This window comes from Canis lupus, chromosome 10, assembly GCF_011100685.1.
Source record: "Canis lupus familiaris isolate Mischka breed German Shepherd chromosome 10, alternate assembly UU_Cfam_GSD_1.0, whole genome shotgun sequence".
NCBI classification, from domain to species: Eukaryota; Metazoa; Chordata; class Mammalia; order Carnivora; family Canidae; genus Canis; species Canis lupus.
In genome coordinates, this window is record NC_049231.1 from 36611998 (window position 1) to 36637506 (window position 25509).

The 25509-nt window shown below is 42.9% G+C and overlaps 1 protein-coding gene and 1 long non-coding RNA gene across 3 annotated transcripts in view; one reads left to right on the top strand and one right to left on the bottom strand.

The window, feature by feature from the left end:
• Window positions 1–23320, top strand: part of LOC111097683 — a 145868-nt gene extending 122548 nt beyond the window's left edge. The window contains exons 6-7 of the long non-coding RNA XR_005365710.1: window positions 11361–11468; window positions 22297–23320. This is a non-coding gene — a long non-coding RNA (uncharacterized LOC111097683). The remainder of the gene's footprint in view (window positions 1–11360; window positions 11469–22296) is intronic.
• Window positions 7215–25509, bottom strand: part of SULT1C2 (sulfotransferase family 1C member 2) — a 28966-nt gene continuing 10671 nt past the window's right edge. Inside the window, exons 2-9 of one of the 2 annotated variants that reach the window (XM_038550862.1) lie at window positions 24422–24672; window positions 22637–22814; window positions 22055–22180; window positions 15575–15672; window positions 11323–11449; window positions 10777–10871; window positions 10464–10644; window positions 7215–9345 (exon numbers count right to left, since the gene is read on the bottom strand). In XM_038550862.1, coding sequence (XP_038406790.1) covers window positions 9236–9345; window positions 10464–10644; window positions 10777–10871; window positions 11323–11449; window positions 15575–15672; window positions 22055–22180; window positions 22637–22814; window positions 24422–24607 — 1101 coding nt within the window. In that variant the 5' untranslated portion in view covers window positions 24608–24672 and the 3' untranslated portion in view covers window positions 7215–9235. The remainder of the gene's footprint in view (window positions 9346–10463; window positions 10645–10776; window positions 10872–11322; window positions 11450–15574; window positions 15673–22054; window positions 22181–22636; window positions 22815–24421; window positions 24673–25509) is intronic. The other variant, XM_038550863.1, reaches the window with a different exon arrangement.

Below are 25509 nucleotides of genomic sequence, written 5' to 3' on the forward strand. Positions count from 1 at the left end.
TACACTAACATTATGTTGACATTTGTCTTCAACTATTTTTTTCTTTTATTTAGACTCCATTCTACACAGGAGTATGTACTAAGATCAGCAAGGTGGAGTGATTAAAGCCCTGCATATACTCTGGAGAACCAGGAATGGTATAAAGTGCTGATCTTGATAAGGCTGTCAAAGGGCACAGAATTGTCCCATGGAAAGGGAAGGGCAGGAGCTTGACTTAGTGCCAAGGACCCATCTGTAGACTCTCTGTAAGCAAGCACTTACTTAGACCAGAATGCGATAAATGGCCTCTTGGGTCTCTGAGAAACTTGAAACAAATTCTTTAGTAACCAACTGAAGATGTATGTGAAAATGCACCTGCACCAATATAGGCTTCAATATGGAAAGTCATTTTGATGATTATAAAATTTTGACAAAGTAATCCGGTTTTCATCAAGTGTCAGAATGACTAGAACTTGTAGGTGCCATTAGACACCTGAAAGAGACAGTTTGGCTACAGCTAACTAAAATAAGAGGATAATAGAACACATGGTTTCTGAGATTTCTTCAATGCCATCTTCCGATCACTTAAATACATACTCATTACTTCAGGGCTAGAAGCAGGCCAGCTGTATATGAGCTTAGGAAAAATGTGGTTGTAGGAGAGGCATAGAGTAGGTAGTGTGGGATGGCTGAAAGATCATGGGCTGTCAGGTCAAGGAGATCTGGATCAATAGCACAACTCTTCTACCTTCCTGTGTTTATTATTGGACAAGTTGTGTGACACCTCTGATCTATAGTGTGCTCATTTGTACCTCCCCCTCATAATATTATTGAGGGGCTGATAGATGCTCAAAATTGAGCCTAATATATGTTAGTCCTCTCCCTCTTCTCAACATAAGTGTATACTGAGCCCATCCTTATCAATGAAGGATGAAGAACATGGAAGATGAATGCGGGCCCCATAATTGATCTGTTCCTTGGTGCTCCTGATGGACGCAACATGGGGATGACTGGACAATGTTTTGGAATAAGATTCTTTTTTTTCTACAGATTTTATTTATTTATTCATGAAAGATACAGAGAGAGAAAGGCAGAGACGGAGGCAGAGGGTAGAAGAAGGCTCCAGGCAAGGAGCCTGATGTGGGACTCGATCCTGAGACCACTGGATCACGCCCAGAGCCAGGGGCAGGTGCTCAACCACTGAGCCACCCAGGCATCCCAAGATTCTTATGGGAGAAATCCAACTATCTTTATTTTCTGCTTCAAATTTATCTTGCATGTAGTTGCATGGGAAGATGAGTTTTCAGAGTCTTTAGTGAAGCATTGCAGTATTGCAGTAGCTCAGTCAACTTCTGAAAACTTGTTGTACTTATTCTTAAATTTTGAAAAAGTTTTTATTTTTCATGTAATTAATTTTGTCAGTTTTTTTCACTCCCGGCTTCTGGGTTTTGTGTAATGTTTAGCTCTTTTCTTCTAGATGATAAAAAACATTCTTTTTTGTTTTCTTTTAGTTCTTGGTACTTTATGTTTCATTTTGCATGTTAAAATCTTTGATACATTAGCCTTCACTTGCTGCCCTAGTCACATTTAAGTCCCCCTCTCCATTTCTCATCCTGTTAATCTTCAATAATTATAGTAGTAGCACTCAGCAGAAAGGGGTTGTTGACATAGATGCAAATGAGGACACTTAGACCATGTGGCAGGAATTAGGGTATATAGTGGTCATTTAGATAATCCAGAGCATGCCTATTGTATTTTTAAATTGCCACTCAAATTAATAACTAAGAAATTGTTGTAGAGGTCTTGAGGACTCCCAAAAATGTGTTAGAGACAGATGGGTCTCTAACTCAAACCCAAATTATTTAGTATAGCCTAGAATAACTGAGATCTGCTTATTTTTAAACCTCACTTTTGCCACTTTTCCCCAAGCATCCTGGTATGATACTGACTAAACGGTTTTGAAACATGGCACATATTTGGCTACTTCAGAAAGAGAGAGAGAGAGAGGGAGAGAGAGAGAGGAGAAAAGACAAGACAATGAACATAAGTTGAATCATTTTCCAAAGAAGAGTTTATAAGTAGGTTTTTTTCCAGATGAAATTAGAATGGATTTCTGTAGAAACAGTTATTAAATATGGCCAGTTCCCCATGCTGGTCCGCCACAGTCTTTTAAACTCCATCCTTTACCTCAGATACATATACCAGAAGTAGTCCAAACAGGGAACACACACACACACACACACACACACACACACACACAAACTATAGCTTAGTGGTTTAGAGCATAGACTTTAGAAAGAGAATTCCTGAGTTCAAATATTGGCTCAGTTACCTATTAGTAGTGGATCTTCAGCAAATCATAACCTCTCTGTTCTCAGTATCTTTCTCTGTAACATAGGTATAAAATAGCAGCTACCTCACAAGGCTGTTGTGAAGACTAAATGCATTAATACATGGAAAGTAGGGATACCTGGGTGGCTCAGTGGTTGAGCATCTGCCTTCAGCTCATGTCGTGATCCCGGGGTTCTGGGATCAAGTCCCATATCAGGCTCTCCTCTGCCTATGTCTCTGCCTCGCTCTCTGCGTCTCTCATGAATAAATAAATAAAATCTTTTAAAGGAATACATGGGAAGTATTTAGAATAATAATGCCTGGCACCCTGGGCATGGAGCCTACTTAAAAAAATATAATACTATAATGTCTGACATATAGTAAGTGCAAATCTCCACTGCTTCAGCTCCAGACCTTCACTAGGGCAGGCACAGCACAAGCTCCCACTCCTTGCACCCACTCATTGTGAATCTATGGGGACCTCCAGAATGAATGATGCCCATCTCCTTGCTAAACCCAAAGGAAACTTTCTTTTCTCTTGCCCTCTCTGTAAGTTGGCCCCTACTGACCACTCCCTTCTTGATTTGCTCCTCTGCTCTTAAGTTCCTACATTCATTTATTCATTCATCAAATACTTATCCAGCACCTGTTAGACACTGTGTATATAATACTGAATCAAACAGATATGATCCTTGCGCTGGGGGCACTTACATTCTAATAAGGAAGTCAAAGAATAAACAATTATTCTAATAATTAATTGAATACACTGTGTTTTGTAAAAATGGGAGAATTTTTGAAAGCTCCTTGGAGACACCCCTCCCTCCTAAGCCATCAAAGAAATGAGAAAAGGGATCATTGAAAGGACACCAAGGAAGTGATGGGGTGGTTGAGAGCTGAAGCACAGATGGCATGGTCAGTCTTGGGTGGGAAAAAGGGTCCTATCTGTCCTAGAGACCAGAGAGGAGATCCAGATAGTTGGATAGGGGACTAGATAGTTGCTAGGGGACTTTGGGGGCTCAGACTTTGAAAAGTCAGAAGAAAGCTTGGCATAGAGACAAGGAAATGGGGAGGCAGTGACTGTTCTGGCTGAGGAGAGACACTGGAATTTGTAGTGATTTCTGAGCCTTCTTAGACAGTTTTTGTCTAGCAGTTCTGTGGCTCAAAAGGGAGAAAACTCAAAGATGAATGGATTCAGACCTAGGTATTTACAAGTTGAAGACAACAATTAAAAAGCAGAGTAATTGGAAGTGATGGTGAGTGAGCTGGGAAGGAGGGATTCCAATTCAGACAGGAGATTACTGGTATTTAAAATGTCTGAAGCTCACTAGTTAGTTGTTTCTATTTAATCACCCCTTCCATTAAATGCGGAAAGGGCTAGTCTCTCAATAGGGCATGGAAGAATTTCTAAGGGCCATGGAAGCTACTGGGACTCAGAATCCTGAATGTTGTCATATTTTTTTTTGTTTGTTTTATTGAAATTCAAGTTAGTTAACATATATGTTAATTCCAGGGTAGAATTTAGTGATTCAGCAGTTGCATATAATGTCCAGTGCTCCTTCCATCAAGTGCCCTCCTTAATGCCCATCACCCAGTTACCCCAACTCCTTACCCACCCTGAATGCTGTGAATTGAGATAGCCTTGGGATCTTCGAGTTGCCTATTGGCTTAATGGTCAAGGGGTTTTAAATTCCATTGCAAAGTATGATTTGCTATGGTGTGTAAGTAGCCAGTAACATGGTACCCAAGCCATTCCTGGGGCTTCTTTACAAGACCTGATAACAACTGGGAATAACTCACCAATTTGAATAATGGAGAGAGAAGACATGCAAATTAAAGAATGAGCTAAACTTCAGAATTGCTTCAAAACAATAATGTATTACATTAAATTACATTTGATGAGTTAGGATAAGCACTAATCAATCTTTTCAAGGAGAGATCTTAACCAATTTTACTTAATAGAGTCAAAATGTTCTCTACAATTAGCAACAGAGCATTATCGTGCACATCACAGTTTATCACTAAGCATCTGGAGATGTTGATTTGTGTCAGAATAATGAACATACAAGAGTACTCCAGTACCATTTAATCCTATAAGTTGTAACTGGGTTAAAACATTCCTTCTGAAGTCTTGCTTATATAATTAATAGTATAATACTCTATCAATAACTACTTTACCCCCAGCATGTCTTGGGAACTAGGGTCACAGAGAGATGCTCTTCCCTAACGGCCTGCCCTCCACAAGTCAGTGGTCTGGACACAGTTGATTCCACTTTCCTCTGTTCATCCAAACACATTGCTGCCATCAGTTCCTTTTGTCACCACTCTTGCTCCCAGTCTGTCCCTCCTTTCTGCCTTTATCTCTGCAGCTACTCTTGCCAGTGCTCTCAATGCCCTTGCTTTTTTGCCTTTCCCTTTCACTGGGAGCTGGGATCAATATTGATCAATGCACTCTGCTTCCAGAGGAGGGCCTTTTTCTCAATCTGTATGCTCTCCATGGTCAATCACAGTCTCTCTCCTGGCTTTACTGCCTGGCCATGGTCTGGTGACTCTCTTATTTACTTCTCTAGTCCAGAGGTCTCTTTGGGGTCCCATCTCCACTAACACATTTCATGGGTACCTCCTAATTCCTCAAGGAAGACTAAACCCACCATCCTCCCAGGTGCTCAAACTGGGGACCTGGGCAACATGGGAGGCCTGGAGAAGTTAATTAACTTGTCCAAGATCACACAGCTTATAAGTGGAAGAGTCTGAGGCTGCAGGACTTTCTCTTTCTACAGATCCACATCTTAGTCTCTCTTATATTTAGGAGTAAGGACTATTTATCTACTCATCGTCAGATCTCTAGTCATACATAGCACAGTGCTTAGCACACTGTAAAATTCAGTAAATTTTTATTAAAACAATAAATGCAAGTATCTTAGAACACTCTCTTCCACTTCCTCATTATGTATGTAAGGAAATGAAAACCAGAGGGGTTAGAGCATTTTCTCAAGGGTGTGGGGTGCCTCACTCTTATCTCTTTTATACACATCACCAACTGACGAGGAATTCGATTGCTTTCTCTTCTTCCTCTTCCATAATCAAAAGCTAATGGGAAGAGAAGTAAGAAGATATGAGGAGAAAATCTAAAATAAAATAAAATTATAAGGAAGCATGCTGAGGGAATGCTCAGGGTCAGAAGGTAGCAGGTTTAGGAAAACTGACTTCACATGTACTCATCTCACTCCTGGGCAGGGATAGATGACAATACTGCCTGACTCTGTATGTGTTTGTGTGCATGCATACATATGTGCCAGTACTTTGGTGTTTGGGTGCATATTGCCTAGCACTACTCAAGCTGTTGCTTGCTCTGCCAATGGGAATAACCAGGAGATTGGAGGTGACATGAGTGAGGAATAACCCTATGTTATACATGAGGGTATGTGAGTAAAGGCTTGATACTTAGATGTGCTCTTTGGCTTTGCACAACCTGCCTTCCTATCTTCCCAAGCACCTTTGCACACTTGTGTTAAGATATGTCGCAATGACCCAGCAATTGCACTGTTGGGGATTTACCCCAAAGATACAGATGCAATGAAACGCCGGGACACCTGCACCCCGATGTTTCTAGCAGCAATGGCCACAATAGCCAAACTGTGAAAGGAGCCTCGGTGTCCATCGAAAGATGAATGGATAAAGAAGATGTGGTTTATATATACAATGGAATATTCCTCAGCCATTAGAAACGACAAATACCCACCATTTGCTTCAACGTGGATGGAACTGGAGGGTATTATGCTGAGTGAAGTAAGTCAATTGGAGAAGGACAAACATTATATGTTCTCATTCATTTGGGGAATATAAATAATAGAAAGGGAATATAAGGGAAGGGAGAAGAAATGTGTGGGAAATATCAGAAAGGGAGACAGAACATGAGAGACTCCTAACTCTGGGAAACAAACTTAGGGGTGGTGGAAGGGGAGGAGGGCGGGGATGGGGGTGAGTGGGTGATGGGCACTGAGGGGGGCACTTGGAGGGATGAGCACTGGGTGTTATTCTGTATGTTGGTAAATTGAACACCAATAAAAAATAAATTCATTAAAAAAATGGATTAAGGCTCCACTATCCAAAACTAATAAAAAATTAAGTAAAAAAAAAAAAGATATGTGGCAATGAGATCATTAGGCCCAGCTGGAAGTGCTGTATTTTGTCTCAAGAGGCATACATGGCTTTGGTCAGCAAAATTCCCTGCACATCCTCCATTTTGGGGTGTTGAATTTGGCCTTTCTGCTCTGTGGCCACTAGGAGATGGTATTCTAAGATAAAAATAACAAAGAGAGGGCAAAATATTTTATTTTAGTTGATGTAGGTTGTCTCACTAGAGATGTTCAGAAATGTACAAGCTTGTCTGATTTGGGGTGGTTCTAGCTGTCAGCTGGCTAGGAAGGAAATACCTCACTGGAAAGAGAGGATGGGGTATGATTTCACTTACAGTGCTGTTGATTCTAGCCGAGGCACTGTAATTTCTATTTTATTACATCATAACAAAGCAGAGTGGGAGCACACTCTGAAACGGTTCATCGGAGACCTAAGAATAGGTCTCATTGTTATTTATTCATGAGAGACACACATGCAAAGACAGAGACACAGGCAGAGGGAAAAGCAGGCTCCCTGCAAGGAGCCCGATGTGGGACTCGAGCCCGGGAATCCAGGATCACACCCTGAGCCAAAGGCGGGTGCTCAACTGCTGAGCCATGCAGGCATCCCAGAATCCCTCACAGTTTTACCATGGTTTTCTACTGTTGAAAATCTCTATAAGTATTCTCTTGGTGGGGTGGAGGGAGGGGGGACAGGAAATTTCGTCCTGTTCCTAAAGATGAACTACATTTCCTGTACAATTCAATTACTGAATCATACCACTGAGGTGATGTTCATTCTCTTTATTCATTCTTGAGTTTTAAAACCATTACTAATAATTAGAGAAGAGAGTAAATTTCCATTTACAGATATTCAAAATTAGCAAACTATTTCCAGTAACAACAAAACTCTGCACTTATTAAACAAAAATTTTATACCTTGCAGTTCCCATTTTTTAAAATTTCACCGTTTTAAATTTTGAATACAAACAAAAACTCCAAGGAGTCACAAAGCATGATAGAATTGAAGAAATTCAAAATTTGCTTCTTCATTCTTATAATAACTATGCTATCAGTGTTTGTTCTGAATCTACTACTGTTTAAACACAGGGATGTTCATACACAACAGGGACGCAAATTGTACCTGAAGGGAGCCTGAAGGATCCTGAGCTGTAATGAGCTTACCCTGAGGAAGCAGGCCTAGTTGCATCTGTGTGTCAGTTACAGAAGCTGTCTCTGTGCTTGGGTGTTCTCTGAATTAACTTCCATACAGATGTAAACAGACATGAAACCAAACAGCAAAAAAAAATTTACAATCTAAAATTGCCAAATGTGGGGGATATAGACAGCTTTTTTTACACAATTAGAAGGCGCTAATTTGAAGTTATATATGTATGATTAAAACGTGGTAGTGACCAAGCAATTGCTTAGAATTTAGGGTCAAGAAGGCACCTGAGTAACTGTTAGTTATGCATCCAACTCTTGATTTTGGCTCAGGCCATGCTCTTAGGGTTGTAGGATGGAGTCCTACGGTGGTCTCTGTACTGGGCATGGAACCTACTTGGTATTCTCTCTCCTCTCTCTTTGCACCCCCATCTAAAAAATGTAGATAAAAATAAATAGAATTTAGGGCTAATAGAAGATCCTTCTCCTTCACCACAGAGTATTTTTTATCACTGACATTGTTTAGAGCTGCTAGAGGTGGGTGATAATAAAAAGCAGTCAGAATTGTATTTGGGCTTAATTTAACCTCTTATTGCCTTCCCCTCGGGTGAAGCAGGAGCACCTACTGCCCTTAGCTTTGGAATGCGACTAGTTGGGACTCAAAGTTGGGAATTTGTAATCTGAAATGTGCCTACCTTCTTGTAGTTATTCATCTATGCATTCATTTGCTTGTTACCAAGTACTTGCAGAACACTTGTTATGTACCATGCATTGCATTGCATACTGGGAGTGAGATGTTGAATAAGACATGGAACCAAATGGTAAAGAATTTACATTCCGGTGGGAGAAATAGACAAGTAAATCAACAAATATGAAGCAACAGGGCTTCAGCAGGATAAGTATGGGAAACCAGTGAAAAGGGCACGTAGCGTGGTAACGTTGGCCTCTAGAGGGCACAATGTTGCAGAAAAGACTATCTCCAAGTCTGACAACCATGCCTGGGCTGACTTTGTTGGTGCTGCGCTCCTCTGTCTGTGTTTTCTGCTTTTACCAGGATATAACTCAGGCTCCAGAATGGACACCCCTTCTGTTTCTGAAATTAAGCACTATGACTCCTTATCAGTGTTTGGTCTTCTGGCCTCTCCCTCCGTGCCTTTCCCTTTCCTTCCTCACCACCAGGGATGGCACTTGGGACATGTTTTCACAGAGTAGACTGCATCAGAACTGCCCTCAGAGTGTCCCTTTCATGGTAATCAGGTGGAACCCCACAAACTAGCACAGCTAGTTTGAATGGCCAAGACAGATGTTGGAGATTCCATATTATCAAAATAGATAGAAACTAATATTTTCATATTTATGCCCAAGGTATATTACAGACTAAAAAACAAGGATGAACTTTCCAGAATGATGGAGACCTAAAGAATCCTTGCAGTATTCAAGTCTTATATTTTACTTTGTTGAATAAGCCTCTTTATTTCTTACTTTGGAAAGAATGGTTGAGAAAATAAGCATTAGACATGATCCTTCTAAAAAAATAAAGCTAGTACGTAGTAATCACAGGTTCAGTGGTACCATAATTGTGTACTTTACAAAATGCTTTCAGAGATACTCTGGCTGGGCTGAAGGACTTTCTATGTATGTCTTGCTCAGAGTTCTGTGAAATGTATTGAGCTTCCTTCCATCTTTTGCCTATAGATTTCATTAAATCTCTCATTCTGAGCCACAGTGAAGTGGTTTTTCCAATCCCCCACAGTTCCTAGAAAAGGAAAAAATCGAGATGCAGGTGTCACTCTGACAGAAAGTTTCTGTGGCCATAAAACATTCCTGCCTTGTTCCACTTCCCCTTGAATGCATACCCATCCACTGCAGCTCTCAGTTCTGAGAAGGGCCCTGGGGTGCTCTGTGCAGGGGGTGGGCTCCTAGCTCAAGGATACTATTGATGCCAAGGCACAAAGGCGCTGGTGCCTTGACCCCACCTGTGGTATATTCACATAATAGACCACTGCACAGAAATGAAAAGGAACTACTGTTATAGCCCCATGGAGGAATATCAAAATGTTACATTGAGTGACAGACACAAGGCACAAGAAGGTACATACTGTATGATTTCATTTATATGAAGTCAAAGAACAGGCTAAATCAATCTGTAGTGATAGAAATTATAATGGTGGTTGTATCTGAGAGTGAAGATAGACTGGAAAGGGCCATGAGATGGAACTTTTGAAAGATGAGAATGTTTTTTTTTCTCAAAAAAATATTAGCTGGGGCAATTAGAATTCCTCTTTTGGGAATTGGAAACTAAGAAATATTAAAAGAATGAGGCAGTGCTCAACGGTAGTTATAGTTGGAAGTCATGATGTAGAGCATGTCTGGGCCATGATCAAGACCAAGCTGAGAGCAGAAGCTGAGTCAACAGAAGATAGAAAGTAGGAAAAAGGTGTAATTGGTAGAGAGATGGGAAGCTGATCAATGGAGGAAGGACTCGTGGCAGACATGTGGAGGGCAGCTGAGTCCTTTAAGTGGTGGGGACTTTGGGCAAAGAGCTGTACCCCCCTACTGCTGAGGTCCTGTCCCTGAGATTCAGGGATCCCCATGAGGTCTGGACCAACAGTGGCTCCTGCTTTTAACTACCTGTGAGACCACATTTCCCTTACACCTGTACATGACTCCTTCTAAAAAGCCCCTTGTGTTGGGAGCCACCCAGGATCAAATCCCCATCTTATTAGTGGTAAATTGTTCCTAATAAGCCAAATATTTTTTCTTGAAATTAATAAAACCTAACATCTCCTTGCTAAGAAGCAGACAGCATATTACTAGACAAACTGAGTGTTTCATTTATACTTGTATTTATACAGTATTGGAGGCCACACAAACCTTTTCTCATGAAGGGGGAAATGGACTGGTCCAGGATAGATTTAGGAACCGTGGAACGATTCACCATGGGATTTTCTTTCATTTTCTCAAATGATGTCTCCTGAACAATTTTATCCAGCACTGTTTCATCCAGGTTCTTTCCCATGAACTGCATGACTTTCTGAATTTCATGCTTTGGGTCCTGTGGTGATAATAACATCACATTGGAGTGGAAGGAGGTATCAGGATGGCACTTAAATTCTTCAGGATGTCCCTCCCAGAAGCACAGCCCTGAGACAGCCTGGAGCAGTCCTTCTGAAGGGCTTTTACTCACCTGTTTTATGTCCTCATAGAAGAGGAAGAGAATCTGGTATCTGTCTTTTATCTCCCACCATCCCTTCACATGGTCATACCAGGAACCCCAGCCCACTGTAACAGACACAGGAAACAGAACAGTCTGCAAAAGGATCATTCAAAGCCTCAGATATGTCCTGAGTCCACATGTGTTTAAGTTGGAGGGTGACGTGGTATGGTACAGCCTCGGGGTAATTTATCCCAACATGCTACCTAACGTGGCTTCCTATTTATTGTGTATAATCATATATGCCCTGATATCAGCACAAGGATACCCTTTGGAAGGAGGGTGACTCTACAGGTCAAGTGACCTAGCATAAAGGCCTTTCAGATTGGGTGAGAGATATTTGCTGGGACTGGGGGTATTCATTCTGAGCTCAGCCACCCTGCGCCTCCAAGTCCCAGTCTGTGGTAGGACATGCCTAAGGAGGAACATAAGCTTCTCAGGACTCAAAATGCTATGCTTGATTCCTAGACTGACCCTACATGGAGTGGGCATGCAAAGATGTGAAGGATTATTCTTTACCTTTTCCACTGATGAAGGTTTCAAAATATTCTTCCCAGGTACCAGGGTCAGGAAGCATTTGATTCATCCTTTGGAAATGGTAGTAGGAAACCATGCAGTCTTTGGCATTTCGAGCTACATAAAGGAACTTTGGGTTAAGAAGAGAGGTGAGTAAAAGATGGTATGAAAAGTGAATTTTCACAGAATTCACTCAGGTGAATTTCATGCTTTGCACACTTGGTTCAGTTCTCCTGTGCTGGCAGTTCAATTTGGCTGGTGACCTCTTCCTCCTCTGGCTGTTCTTGCTTCTCTGTTGATTCCACTTGACCTATGACCTCGTCTTCCTCTGGCTGTCCCTGTTTCTCTGCTGATTCTCCTCTTTATTCCAAACTCAGTCCTGGTAAGTAGCCTGACTCCTGATTGCCCTTTTAGTTGTCAGGGTCCAATCCTTCTCTAGCAACTATGAACTACCATGAGACAGAAACTTCCACGTGCTTGCTGATGATCCTCCTAATACCTTCATCTCCATGTCCTTGGAAAATCGGAATGGCTTCATGTTCTTATTTTTCTCCTGTTCTCATCAGCTCTATTATTTTCATCTCAAATCACTCAACTCCTGCTCTACAAAGCATCCTGTTTCATTTTGACTACAACTTGTATCTTTCTACCCTCCCACTTTAACCTAATTTGACCTTTGATCTCATTGTGAGTGCTACGTACTCCACTCAAATTCTGATGCATCAATCCCAAGCTGGCCTTGTTGACTGGCCAGCCACCTCAGATCTATAACTAGTCATTTCATAGTGATGCTGTTTTTTTTTTTTTAACCCTAAAACTGGCAATGATTTTGCACACTAGGCAACCTATGGCAACGTCTGGAGGTATTTTTGGTTGTCACAACTGGGGGTGGTAGTTCTACTGGCATCTAATGAGTGGAGACCAGGGATGCTGCTCAACATTCTATAATACTCAGGCGAGCCCCTCACCCCAACTCCCTCAAAAGAATTTTCTGGCCTAAAATGTCAATAGTGACATTTTCTGCATTCTGATACTCTGACATCCTGGGGCCTTGCTGACCTTAGAGGGATTGCTTTTGCCAGGTTTAGCCGGTTACTACAGATAGTGACAACTCACTATCAAGCTCATTTTTTGCATGTAAGGCAACCAGTCCGGAGCCTTTATCTCCCTTATTGGGCTTTCATGCTTTGGGTCACAATCCTTCTGCTCTAATCACCCCAGGGCCAGGACCATATAACCAGGGGCAGTCCCTATGCCCCAGCATCTCCAGAAATCACCCAAAGTACCCAGTCCTAAGCCTGATTACCTATCTCACCCATTCCTTCCATCAAAAACTACAATAAAGACTCTTGCCCACATTTTACCCTTGCTCCCTCTGCCTCCTGATGGACCCTGGTGCTTTTCAGGTGTGAGGCTTCATTACTGCTTGATATTCATTTTATCAATCTTCCTCTCGTATTTCTCACCTCAAACCACAAGGCTCTCTCCTCAAAACTTCTTCCCATTTCCCCCTGCAAGTTCACCAATTCTCTCTTCTGCTATGTCTATTCTGCATTTTACCTGTTGTTGAATTTGTGTTAATGTATTACTATTTTTTTTGTTAGTTTTTAAATCCAGAAATGGAAAGGACTAGAAAGAAAAGAACTAAGAAACCAATGTGAAATAGCCACAGGTGATCAATAACACTTTCTGTGAAGGATGCATGACAGTAAGTGGCAACAAAAATTATTTTCATGGCAATCTCACATCCCACAAACACTGAGAGGAAATTTGATCGTCAGGGCTTGGGTTCTACTACCAGTTTTGTGCTGCTGGTTCGGGTGCTAGGAACACGATCTTAATCTCTAAGACTGGTGCTTTGTATCTTTGTAAAGCAGAGATGGTGGTGATGAAGCTGAAGTCCACAAATGCAGAGACAGAGGGAGGAAGTCAGTTCTGCAGGTGCAGACTGGGAGATGGGGTCCTACTGCACAGGAGACCAAGAAGCAAGTGTGTAGATGACGTGGGACAGGGCTCCTCCTCCCTCACCCACAGCAGGGTCTCTGTCTCCATGGCCACCCTGCCACTCATGAAGCTCTCTAACCAGCCCTGGTGCCCTGGCCCCCTTGGGGCCTTGGTGGTCCGTCTGAGGCTCGGTGGCCCCTCCATGCCTGTGGCACTGTGCCCTCCCCAGTCCCTGAGGGAGAGTCACCCCAGGTGCTGGCAAACCAGAGACCTATGGTTGAATTTTTGTAGCAAATGTTTATATATTGTTTCAGTTACAGAAATCCTATTTATTTATTTACTTTAGTAAAAAAAATTCTATCTTAAAAATAGTATCTTATTTCTTTTATGTTTGATTCAATCTTTCATTTACTCACACAACTTCAACATTCTTACATTTCTATATCTGAAGTCCTCGAGGTCTACCCCTGCTGTTTGTGCTTTTTGCAGACTTTCTCTTGCTGGCTTGTTCCTTTCCTTATTTTGTAATGTGAGGTGGTGAGCTCAAGCAGGCCATTGTGGCCCATGCTGGAGTTACGTCCCCCAGTGTGTTTCTGCAGGTCATCCTGGGGAGGCTGGCAATGGGAACCACCTTATGCTAGTTTCTCAGCATGGGGCTTCTTGGACAATGCAAGAATTATAACATTGAACCTCCTTCCTTGAGACAGGAGGACTATGGCCACACATTTTCAGAGCAGCTGAGAGCCCAGGTGAAGACAGAGAGGTTTCCTCGGTTCTGCCTTGGCCCCCTCCATCCACCCATTGAGGATGAGGCCCTTCAACTGTCCCAGCTTTGGTTCCTCACTTTTCTGATACCTTCTGCTCTGGGCTTTGACCCAGTGCAGCTGATGTAGGAATGAGTTAGGGGCAGATGGGGCTAGGCAGGGAAAGATAAGGGAAAGGCCCAAAGTCAGGCTCCCATAGATCTGTGGGTTCCCATAAATGCCAAGGCCATTGAGAGGCCCCAGAGTCAGTCTCCCACCCATCCCAAGGAAACAGAGATACAGCAGCAAAAACAGGAAAAAAGATAAACCTGGCTTCCCAGCTCCAAAATGTTAGGGAGTGTCCCCCTTTGATAGTTACTAAGTAATCACAGAAACTCCCCAGACCACAAAGAAATAAATCATTAAGGTGTTATCAATATCCCTCCTCAAACCAAGACAGCACAAGAATCTCAAGGCCATGGGCTCCCAGGCTAGGTTCTCAATAAAAGCTCCCACTACAAGCCCTTGGTGGCAACCCTGTCAGGACCCCGCTCGCTTCTGAGAGCTTGCTCTGTATCTCTGCTTAATAGACGTCTATCGCTTTGCTCATTCTCCTGTGTCCTTGAGATTCATTCTTTGACTCCATGAGACCCAAGCCATGAATCCCACGCTGCTGGCTTCTTCAGGTCGTCAAATACCTGCAGCACAGCTCCAGGCTCAGTGACCTCTCCTTTTCATTGAGGAGCTTAGAGATTTCCTTTCCTCTCTCTGGATCTCAGTGACACATTTACAAGGAAACTTGTCGTGTGTTATGTATTATTGCAAGGTGTTTCGTACAGAAGCTCTCAGGGTACTTAGCTGGCTATAATCCAGAAGTGGAGATTCTTGTTCCCTGAGACAACTGGGCTGAAAGGACTCCCGTGATTGCTACTGTTCCCTAGAAATACACCCATGTTAGTCCTTTGTCCCCTTTATTCCCACTTTGGAGAAAACTTTCTTACCAGTGTTGGCTGACACCTCAGTTTCTCCCCTCACCTCCATTCACTCTACAGCCACTCACTTGCTGTCATTCAGCATCTGAATGTCCTCTTTGTGCCAGGAGCTGACTAGGCACTGGAGTGCAGAATAAATAAAGTCCCAGAATAAATACAGAGCCCAGATTTTGTGAGAGGCCAGAGCCAAGGCTCCCTTTAAGAAACATTGCTCCACCCTTTTAAACAATATTTAGGGTTTTTTTTTTTTCTTTCTCCTCAGTTTTTCTTCTCTGCTCTGTTTCTTCTCTTAATTGCTCACACCCTTGCGTCACTCTGAACACTCAGTGTCTCCAGTTCATACCAAAAATTCAGTCTGGCTTTTGCCTTCATGTCTTGTTTGAAATCCTTCAGGTGAATATCCTGCTGAGTATAGATAGAACTTTACATTTTATTTTCCTGCTTATCAACAGTTAATACATCAGAGATGGTGGAAGAGTAAATATAATGACACTGTTGTGAGTTAGGGACTGGATGGTTTGCTCCCAGGAGGCCCCAGTTTCCTGCCTGTCCCCAGGGAAGCTGTTGCTGTCTTACCTTGCAGTTGTTTTCCCAGAAAGATGGAGGCAACAGCTGAGTTGGAAGGTGAGTCCTTAGTATCCGTGGAGAGGGCATTGCGTTGGCCTTTTCCACCCCTTTAAGTAAATCAAGAGGAAACATCTGCATAGTACAAGCATTGCATGGGAAACTTATATTTTGGGCTCTGTCCAGAATGTCCTAACACCTCCCTTCCCGTTTTCTGCTTATCTCTTGACTTTCCTTTTTGATTTCATAATGAGATTATTGAGATGACTACCACTTTTGTAGACTTCTACAGCTAGAGAACTGGAAGGGAGCTTCAATTAATATGCCACTTTAAGGATGAGGAGATGAAAGCTGAGAATGGACAAGCTAGGTCTTGTTGTGGCAGAGCCAAGGGGACCAGAGTGCAAGTCTTTCTTGCCTTCTAGATAGCGCCCATCCCTGCATGTCTGCAGTAGGCTGCCATGTACCTGACCTACGTGTTAGTCATTTGTTTCATCTCTAAAAACACATGTACTTCATGGCATGTGAGTCGTGATTTCCACTCTGTACTCTAAAACACTGACTGGGCACCCGCTCTGTGCAATCATTGCATAGACTGAGGTTAAGCGATGTGAGATAATAGAAAATTTATATTTGTTTCTGCCCCTGCTTCTTGGCAGAGAGTTCCTGAAACCCCTGTTGTTTGGGTATAGGGGTGTCCTGTTCTTTATTTTTTTTTTGAAGATTTATTTACTTATTTGAGAGAGAGTAAGAGACTGTGCACATGCATCATCAGGGAGAGGAGTGGATGGTGAGAGAGAGAGAGAGAGAGAGAGAGAGAGAGAATTCCAAGCAGACTCCCTGCTCAGCACAGACCTGATGCAGGGTTCAAGCTGACGACCTGAGATCATGACCCCAGCCGAAATCTGGTCAGCCACTCAACTGACTGAACCATCCAGGTGCCCCAGGTGTGTCCTATTCTAATGAAGTGACTCCAGGGGGGAGGTTCCTGGATGGGGGCTGGTCACCAGCAAAACCAACCATGATTAGAAGCTTGGAATTTTCTCCAAATTGGGGAGAAGGGCTGAAAATGAAATAAATGATAGATCATGCCTGTGTGATGAAGCTCCATTAAATCCCCAAAGTCCAGGGTTTGAGAGCTCCTGGGTTGATGAACATGAGATTGGGGAGGATGGTGCCTGAAGAAGGCATAGAAGCTTCGAGTCCTCTCCCTATGGTTTGTCTGAGGTGTCTCTTCCATCTAGCCAAAGAGAGGGTTGTGGGAACACCTGATTAGTAGTCAAGTTGGACAGAAGTTGTGGGTAACCTGGGAATCTACTACTTGCAGTTGGCACCTAAAGTGCAGGGAGAGCAGTTTCGTGAGCACTTCACCTGTGAGATCTGATACCATCTGCAGGTAGGTAGTGTCAGATTTGAGTTGAATTGTAGGACACATGGCTGGTGTCATAGACAGTCTGTTGTTGGTGTGAAGGACCCCCCAGCCGCGGTCAGACACATGTTGGATTTGGGGTCTGAGTCTAATACAGCAGAAAGGAAAAGTTAAAGAAGACATGCTCCTTTTCTCTAAGAAGCTTCCATTCTAGTGGAATCACAGGCTTATGCAAAGTGAACAGAGTTAGTTATGAGAAATGAATCAGCCCCAAGGATCTGGAGTACATTGATGTTGTCCAGGGACACACTGAATTTGGACCCTGATATGTAGTTGATGGGAAAAATGCCTCTATATGAAGGGTCAGAAAGGCTGCTGGAATGTAGGAGGGAAACAAACCTGGTAATAAAGAAGCATTTTATTGTAAATGTGTATCAACAAGTTAAGCTCTGAAGCAACCTTCTACACTGGCTTTCCACATCTCTTCATCCCTGAGTACTCCAGTGAGTGGTTGGTTTTCCAAAGATGGGCAAGGGGGGTAGAAAGAAAGGTGTGAAGGAGATGCCCCTGACAGACATCTTGAGAGTGCTGTTGTTATGTTTGACTTGTAAAAAGCTGGATCCCAGGTAAGGTCACTTAGTCCAAACTGCCCTCTTGCTGATATAAATTGTCCACGTGGTCTGTATGAGCATTACGGCTTTGGTTATTATCCCCGGCTTTGGGAGGAGCAAGAATCTCTGCAGATCACAGTAAAGAGGAGGAAGACAAGGCCCTTCACCCTAGGAGGGAGTAGGTCTGGAACTGGTCTTGTTACCTACACTTGAAAATGTAAATGCTCCCTGGTGCTTTCAGATTGTTGCTGCTTTTGAGCAGCTCAGACCACGTGACTCTTGTTTGGAAACCTTCCATACTCAAGGTGGTTTTTCACATTTGCTCCCCAAGCTATGTGTTTAAGAGGCTGGATTCAAAGTGGAGTTGAAAGGATGTGCTTCATTCTGGTCATTTTTGATTTTGCTTATTTTATATGTTGGGAATCCCTAGTAGTTTTAAAAAATTGTAGTAAAATACATATAAAGTAAAATTTGCCATCTTAATCCTTTTAAAGAGTCCAGTTCAGTAGTGCTAAGTGCATTCATACTGTTGTGCAAGAAGCCTACAGAACTCTCCATGTTGCAAAATTGAAACTCCATTCCTGTTAAACACTAAGTCCCCATTCCACCCTCCCCCAGCCGCTGGCAGCCACTATTCTTTCTGATTCTATGACTACTCTGGCTACCTCATAAAAGTGGAATCATACAGTGTTCATCTTTTTTTGTGATTGGCTTATTCCACTTAGCATAATATCCTCAAGGTTTATTCATGTTGTAGCCAGTGTTAGAACTTCCTTCCTTTTTAAGGCTGAATAGTCTTTCATTGCATGTATGTATCACATTTTACTTATCTGTTCATCTGTCATGGACACTTTGGTTGATTCCATCCATGGCTGTTGTGAATAATGCTGTCATAAACACGAGTGTGCAAGTTATCTTTTCCAGTCTCTGTTTTTTAGTTCTTTTGGGCATATACCCAGAGGTGGAATTGTTGGATGACAGGGCCCCAACAATTTTTTTTTAAATAAAAAAATCCTGGTACTGAAAAGAAAAATTGGAAAACCACTGGTTTATTTATTTATTTATTTTTTAAAACCACTGGTTTATACTTAAAGTTTATATTCCTTAGCAAGACGTGTAAAACTGTCCTGTCTCTAGCTCCCTTCCTCATGTTCTGTCATGTCTCCTGCTCACATGTTCCCCTTCAGAGCTATCTACATTCATCCTGCTGCTCCAGGCCCCTTCCTTCTTGTCTATGTCTCTGGGCACCTGGTTGGTCCCATTTGTTCTTTAAGAGTCTCTCCAGACACTTCCACTGCTAGTAGTATGGTGGCCTGGACACTATGAAGACCTGTCCTGTTATAAAACACATGCAAAATCTGATTGAAACACTACAAACAGCCTTTAAATGTATAGCCAGGCAAGAAACTAATGGGGCTTTCCAGAGGCCCAAGTGCAGAGGGAGTACAGGACAGAGAGGTGAGAAGGAAGAAGAGAGAGAGAGGTTGTGATGACCTGAGCATGTTTGCCCCTTAGTTCTGGGGCCCAATGACCTCTATGTGGGAAGGAGGCTGGTACGCTTAGGCTTTCCTCCTCCTACATGCAACTCTCCCAGCAGGCTTGACCCAGCTCCAGTTTCAAAGTTTGCTGCTGAAGAACCCCTATAGCAGACAGAAATTTTGTGGGTTTAGGGCTTTACATGGAGCATCCACGAATGTCTTTTTTCACAGGTTCAGGTAAATTATACATTTCTCTCTCTCTCTCTCTCTCTCTCTCTCTCTCTCACATCAGTACCTCAGAGGAGCTGGTTGGGTGGCCTTATTCCTTTGTCACTGACATGAGTGCTCAGCCTTAGGGTTGGGGTTGAGAAGCGCAGGAGAGAGTGTCCGTGAACACACCTCAAGCCACAGAGTTGATTCCTGAGCCTGACCCATGAAGGAAGGGGGCCAAGGGAGTCATTTTTGGCTCTCATCATCTGCGTGAGGAACTTGCAGTCTGGCAGGAGAGACACAGCAATAGCAGTAGCAGCTTGTAACTGCAGGTGTCACCTTCCCAGGCATTGGTCTTCAGGCCCATTCTTTACCCTGCCAATGGTGAAGTCCTATGAAGTCCTATGCTAACTCCACCCAACATACCCACTGCTTGTCATCATATGGTCTGCATTTGTCTCCTCCATTGGACCATGGATTATTGAGGGCAAGTGGAGGTGTAGAGTCTTATAAGTACAGCCTAGGGCCTGTAGTATAAATGCTTGTTGAGCTGAAAGGGTTATTCCTAGATCTCATCTATATATTCTTTCTTCCCAGCCCTGCCCTCATTAGGTCAGCCCTGCAATACCTTTGATGTCAAACAGCTCTCTAGCTGTAGGTGGTGGTAGTGTGGGGGGCAGGGGGAGTGGAAGGAGGCCTGGGAGGGAGATTCGCTATGTGGGACACAAACTTGCACTATATCCAGCAGTGTTCGTCCACTCCTGAATCCTCTGAGTGTGGTCAGTATACTTGACCAGCTCCCATCAGTCTATTTGGACAACCATCCTACCCTCCTAATGGTAAGTCCTTGCCTTTGATGGCAGGGATCATGTACTCTGAAATAAAACCACTGCCTGGATGGAAAGACTGTAAAGCCTTAACTGCTTGTCATCTCTTTGGACATGAGGCACTTTGATTTTTAAGAAACTATCTTGGTTTGTATATGATGTGCCATGCTCGGTTCTTGGTTATCGACTTTTCTTGAATTCTGCAGCTCCTGGCATTGCCTTGAGATAAGTTCTATCCTGTTTCTTATGATAACTTAGTGACTGGATACTTTGCTCCCCACTGTCAAGAATCCTCACTAGAAATCATGCTTAGGCTTTTTTTCCCCTCTCTTTAATCCCCCAAATTGTCAGAGGTAAGACAATGGTGGCAGGTGTGGGATGTAGAAGTGAGATCAAACACTGGGCTTGGATGCTTCAGGGAACACATGCTTTTGTGGGGCAAAGGATTTAGCCTAAGAGGTGGTCAGTAATACTTAACACTTAAATAAGATCTACTCTGTCCCAGGTACTGCTCTAACCTTTTTACACATATTGACTCTGCCAAAGTGGGATCACAGTTAAGCAGGCAGTGCTGTGGGGCTCTGACCCTGTGTGTGGGGTCAGAGCCCCACAGGTAGTTCAGAGCAGGGGTCAGACCAGGCATTAGATTGCTAAGCTAGTGGTCAACCAGACGGATAGGAACTAAGGACCAGAGGAGTCTGAGCAGCTGGGCAAGGCATTGGTAGATTTATCTGTCCACACTTTCTCCAAATTAAACTTCCACACTAGAGTTGTATTGCTTATAGTTTTGTGGCTCTAGCTAGGTGTGTTTCCATTTTTTTTTTTATTGTGCTGAACTATACAATGCTGAAACAGAAAAGTAGGCCTTCCTCCTATCTCTGTTCTGCAAAATGCATCCAGTAGCTGCCTGTTACCTGGAATGGCTTCTTTTGCCTTCTGATTGTCTTTTTTTTTTTGGTGTGAAGAAAAAAATTTCTGGGTTGAGTATTACTCTAAAAAGTTTCCCTACAGAACAGAAATAGTTGGCTGCAAATGCACTATTTTTTCTAGTTATCTGGCACCTCCTTGACTCCACTGGGAATTTGTATGGGTAGAGTAAGGAAAGAAGAGAGTGTGAAGTGTTCCACATATAGCTTTCCACCCTCTCTGTATGTTCTACAGCAGCAATGGTCAGAGGGAGCATTGAAAAAGAAAATAAGGCAGATTCCATTTTACTTGATGATTCATTTTTGGCAAACAAACTTAGGTAATTTGTAGAAAGAAACAAAGAGGAAGAAAGGAGGAGGAAACCCATGGTGATAGAAATGAGAGGGGAGGAAGAACAAAGAAACAAAACAGAGGAGAAAAGAAAACAGAGACAGGAGAGAGAGGAAGAGAAACGAAGAAGGACAGCCACAGGAGAGCCTACTGCCCTTCAGTAGGATAAATACACTGTGTACATCTAAGCAATGGGATCGCATTCAGCACTGGCAAGAAATGAGCTCTGAAGCTATGAAAAGACATGGAGGAAACTGAAGTGCACATTACTAAGTGAGAGAAGCCAGTCTGAAAAGTTCATGTACTGTATGATTCCAACTATATGACATTCTGGAAAAGGCAAACTGTAGAGACAGTAAACAGATCAGTGGTTGTCAGGGGCTGGGGAGAAGGGAGGGTGAAGAGGGGGCGCATAGAGGATTTTTAGGGCAGTGAAACTACTCTGTATGGTGGTACATTGTTGGATCCACGTTATTATACATTGGTCCAAACCCAAAGAACATACAACATCTAGAGCAAATCCTAATGTGAACTATGGACTTTGGGTGATTAAGACATGTCTGTGTAGGCTCATCAATTGTAGCAAATACAATCTGGGGGAGGAGTGAATATTGAACAATGGAGAAGGCTGTGCACGTGTAGGAAATCTCTGTGCCTCTATGTTGTTGTAAACCTAACACTGTTCTAAAAAATAAGATCTTAAAAGAAAGGAGCCAGGGCAGTACGCAGGGAGCTCTCACCAGAGGGCTGGGGTGGCCGAGCCCACTCAATGAAAGGATGGCGGTGTTGAATGATGGCTCTCTGACATTTCTCCACATCTCCATTGTGCTCAATCATGTCCACAATTTCCTGAATCCATGTAGTCCCTGGAACCCATGTGGAAAGGATGAGAAGGAGAAACCTGTTAGACAATCTGTCCTATGTGTTTGGGGGAGAAAAGGGGATGTGGAGACTAATGATGTTTGGTTCAACCTCCCCTCAGGTCAGGATCCTGTCAGCCATGACAGATGGATGGCCATGTGAGAAAAACCCACGAAGTCTCCATGAAGAGAAAGAGCAGCAGAGGCAAAGCCACATGACATTGTCACCCAAGAGCTGTCCATGACAGAGGACAGCAGGCTGGGTCCCCTAACCCTATCATGCTTGACCCTGGCTAAACCCAGGGACACTAAGCATCCCAAGATCACCTCATCATGGGCCAGTAAAAAGAAGCAGCTTTCCTTGAATGAGTGCACTGTATTGAGGGGGATTTTAACTGATGTGAGCAGCCCTTGCTGACTCCACAGGCTGAAGTCTGATTGTCCCCCTGGTCCCACAATCACCTGATTTAGGGTAGGTACAGATGAGGAGATCATCTGGCTTGGCCTCAAAGTTCTGGATCTGGTTCCAGTTGTCCACAGTGCTAGCCTGCAGGGGGATGCCTGCCACCTCTCTCAGTTGTAGCTGTGCCTCCAATGCTGTGGCCAGGGCCATACTGTCTTGCAATGAGAGGGGAGGTCCCTGTGGGCAGAAGACAGAGGGCACTTTTAAAATAATTGTGGTAAAATACACATAACATAAATTTACCATTTTAACCATTTTTAAGTACAGTTCAGTGGCATTAAGTACATTCTCATTGTTGTGCAGCCATCACCACCATCCATGTCCAGAACTTTTTCATCTTCCCAAAATGAAACTATGCCATTAAACATGAACTCCCCATTGCCCTTTTACCCCATCCCCTTCCACTTTCAGTCTCTATAGATTGATCTTCTCTAGGTCCTGCATATAAATAGAATCACACACTATTTGTCCTATTGTGACTGGTTTATTTCACTCAGCCAAATGCCTCCAGAGTTCATTCATGCTGTAGCAGGGAGGCTGAATAATGTTCCATCATGTGTATATGTGACATTTTGTTTGTCCATTCATCCATGCATGGAACTTGGGTTAATTCTAATTTTTGGCTTTTGTAAATAATGCTGTTATGAACACTGGTAAGCGAGTATTTTTCCAAGATCCTACTTATAATTCTTTGGAATTAGAATTGCTGAATCATATGATAATTTTATGTTTTTGAGAACATTAAATTTTTGAGAAATTGCCATGCTGTTTTCTGCAGTAGCTACACCATTTAACATTCCAGAAAGGCACAAGTGTTCCAATTTTGTCACACCCTTGCCTTGCCAACACTAATTATTTTCTGTTTATTATTTTTATTTATTAAGTATATGTTAAAAATTTTTTAATTTCTATGTTAGCCATCCTAATAGGTATGATATGATGTTTCACTGTGGTTTTGATTTTCATTTCCCTAATTATTAGTGATGTTGAGCATCCTTTCATGTGCCTATTTGTCATTCATATATCTCTTTTGGAGAAATATCCACTTAAATTTTCTGCCCATTTCTTAAGTTTTTTTACTATATTTTTTAAATAAATATTTTAATTTATTTATTTATGAGAGACACAGAGAAAGACAGAGGCATAGGCAGAGGGAGAAGCAGGCTCCCTGCAAGGAACCCAATGTGGGACTTGATCCCAGATCCCCAGGATCACTCCTGAGCCCAAGACAGATGCTCAACCGCTGAGCCACCCAGGAGTCCCAAGTTTTTTTTGCTTTAAATGCACAAAATGAGGAAACCAGGAGAAGTGGGCCATACTACTCCAGAATAATTGGCTATTGAGATAGCCATGTGCTGGGCTTAGTGCCTTGTATAAATAACTCATTTTAACTGGTGCATAAAATGAGTGCCAGGACTTTAGAGCTTTTTAGGAAATGTAAATGCCCTGCAATTACTTGTTTTCGTGTCTAGTTCTCCTGGAGCTCAGGGACCTGGTCTAATCCCCTTTGTAGGTTCAGCATGTAGGGGAAGATCCAGGTGGGAAGGAGAGATGGTATTATAGGACAGGGATTTTGGAGATTTTTGCCTCTGGGTCCTGAATTTCTAGGCTTTCCACTGTTAGGTTGATATCTTGGTTATAAATCTCTTTTACCTTTTAGGTTCCTTAAAACGTTCTCTGGCTTTAGTTAATCACTTCTGTCTATACAGCAGTAAGTACATCATGATAATAGAAATAAAAAAAAAATCATCAAGTTAAGGATTTCTTCTAAGCCATATTCTTACCTTCAAGTTCCAGCTGAAAATCAGCAGCCCAAAGTTCTGATCAAGGGTCAGTGGGCACATAAAGTACATTCCAAGGAAGCAGGGCAGCATTCCCTGGGTATGGCAATTGCAGAGGCTCAAATTACTACTGTGTCTGAGGCACGTGGGGCCTTCGGGAGGTAAAGTTCCTCTGGGAGCTCTTGGCATCAACACAAGATGGAGCCATTTCTGTGAGAATTGGTACTAAACGGGAACAAGCCCTGTGACCTGGCCTGAGGTGAAAGAAATATAAACAAGGTCAAATGTGGCTTTGACCTCTCTGCAAATCTCAGCTCCCTTGAGTTTATGTGAACTTCAGGGATGTTTGGATGAACACACCGTTCCTTCCTCTGAGCTCACTGCCTAGCGTCTGTGCATGCCTGTCAGTAACTGAGCCTGGTGGCTGAACCTGGCTTTGACGCTGCTGCAGCTCCTCTGGTGCTACAGAGAGTCTAAAACACTTGGACCTGTGGGAAAATGGAACTTGGCTTCAGGAACAGATGCATCCAGCTCCAAATAGACTCTTGCTCCCTTAGTGTTCTCCTTCCTTTGCTTGGCTTCTTAGTCTGACTCACTTTCAGCATGAGGGTGACTGTTCCTGTCTCCAACTAATGTTTTAAGATTAAAAACAGCAATGTTAATGAAAACACCTTGCCTACTACATAGTAAATGCTTAATTTTTTAAAAAGATTTTATTTATTTTATTTATTTATTCATAGAGATTGTATTTATTTATTGAGAGAGAGAGAGAGAGAGAGAGAGAGAGAAAAGCAGAGACACAGGCAGAGGGAGAAGCAGGCTCCATGCAGGGAGCCCGACGTGGGACTCGATTCCGGGTCTCCAGGATCAGGCCCTGGGCTGCAGGCGGCGCTAAACCGCTGCGCCCCAGGGGCAAATGCTTTAAAATGCCTTCTTCCCAAAGTGTATTCAGTCAAACCTGAATGCATAGAGAACGGAAATCTAGAGTCCAGCTATGTGTGTATTTATTTCTACCGTGCCTTATCCTAGAGGGCATACTTCCATGGAGGCAGAGTATATTCCCTAATGGCCTTGGCTACCTGAAAATTAGA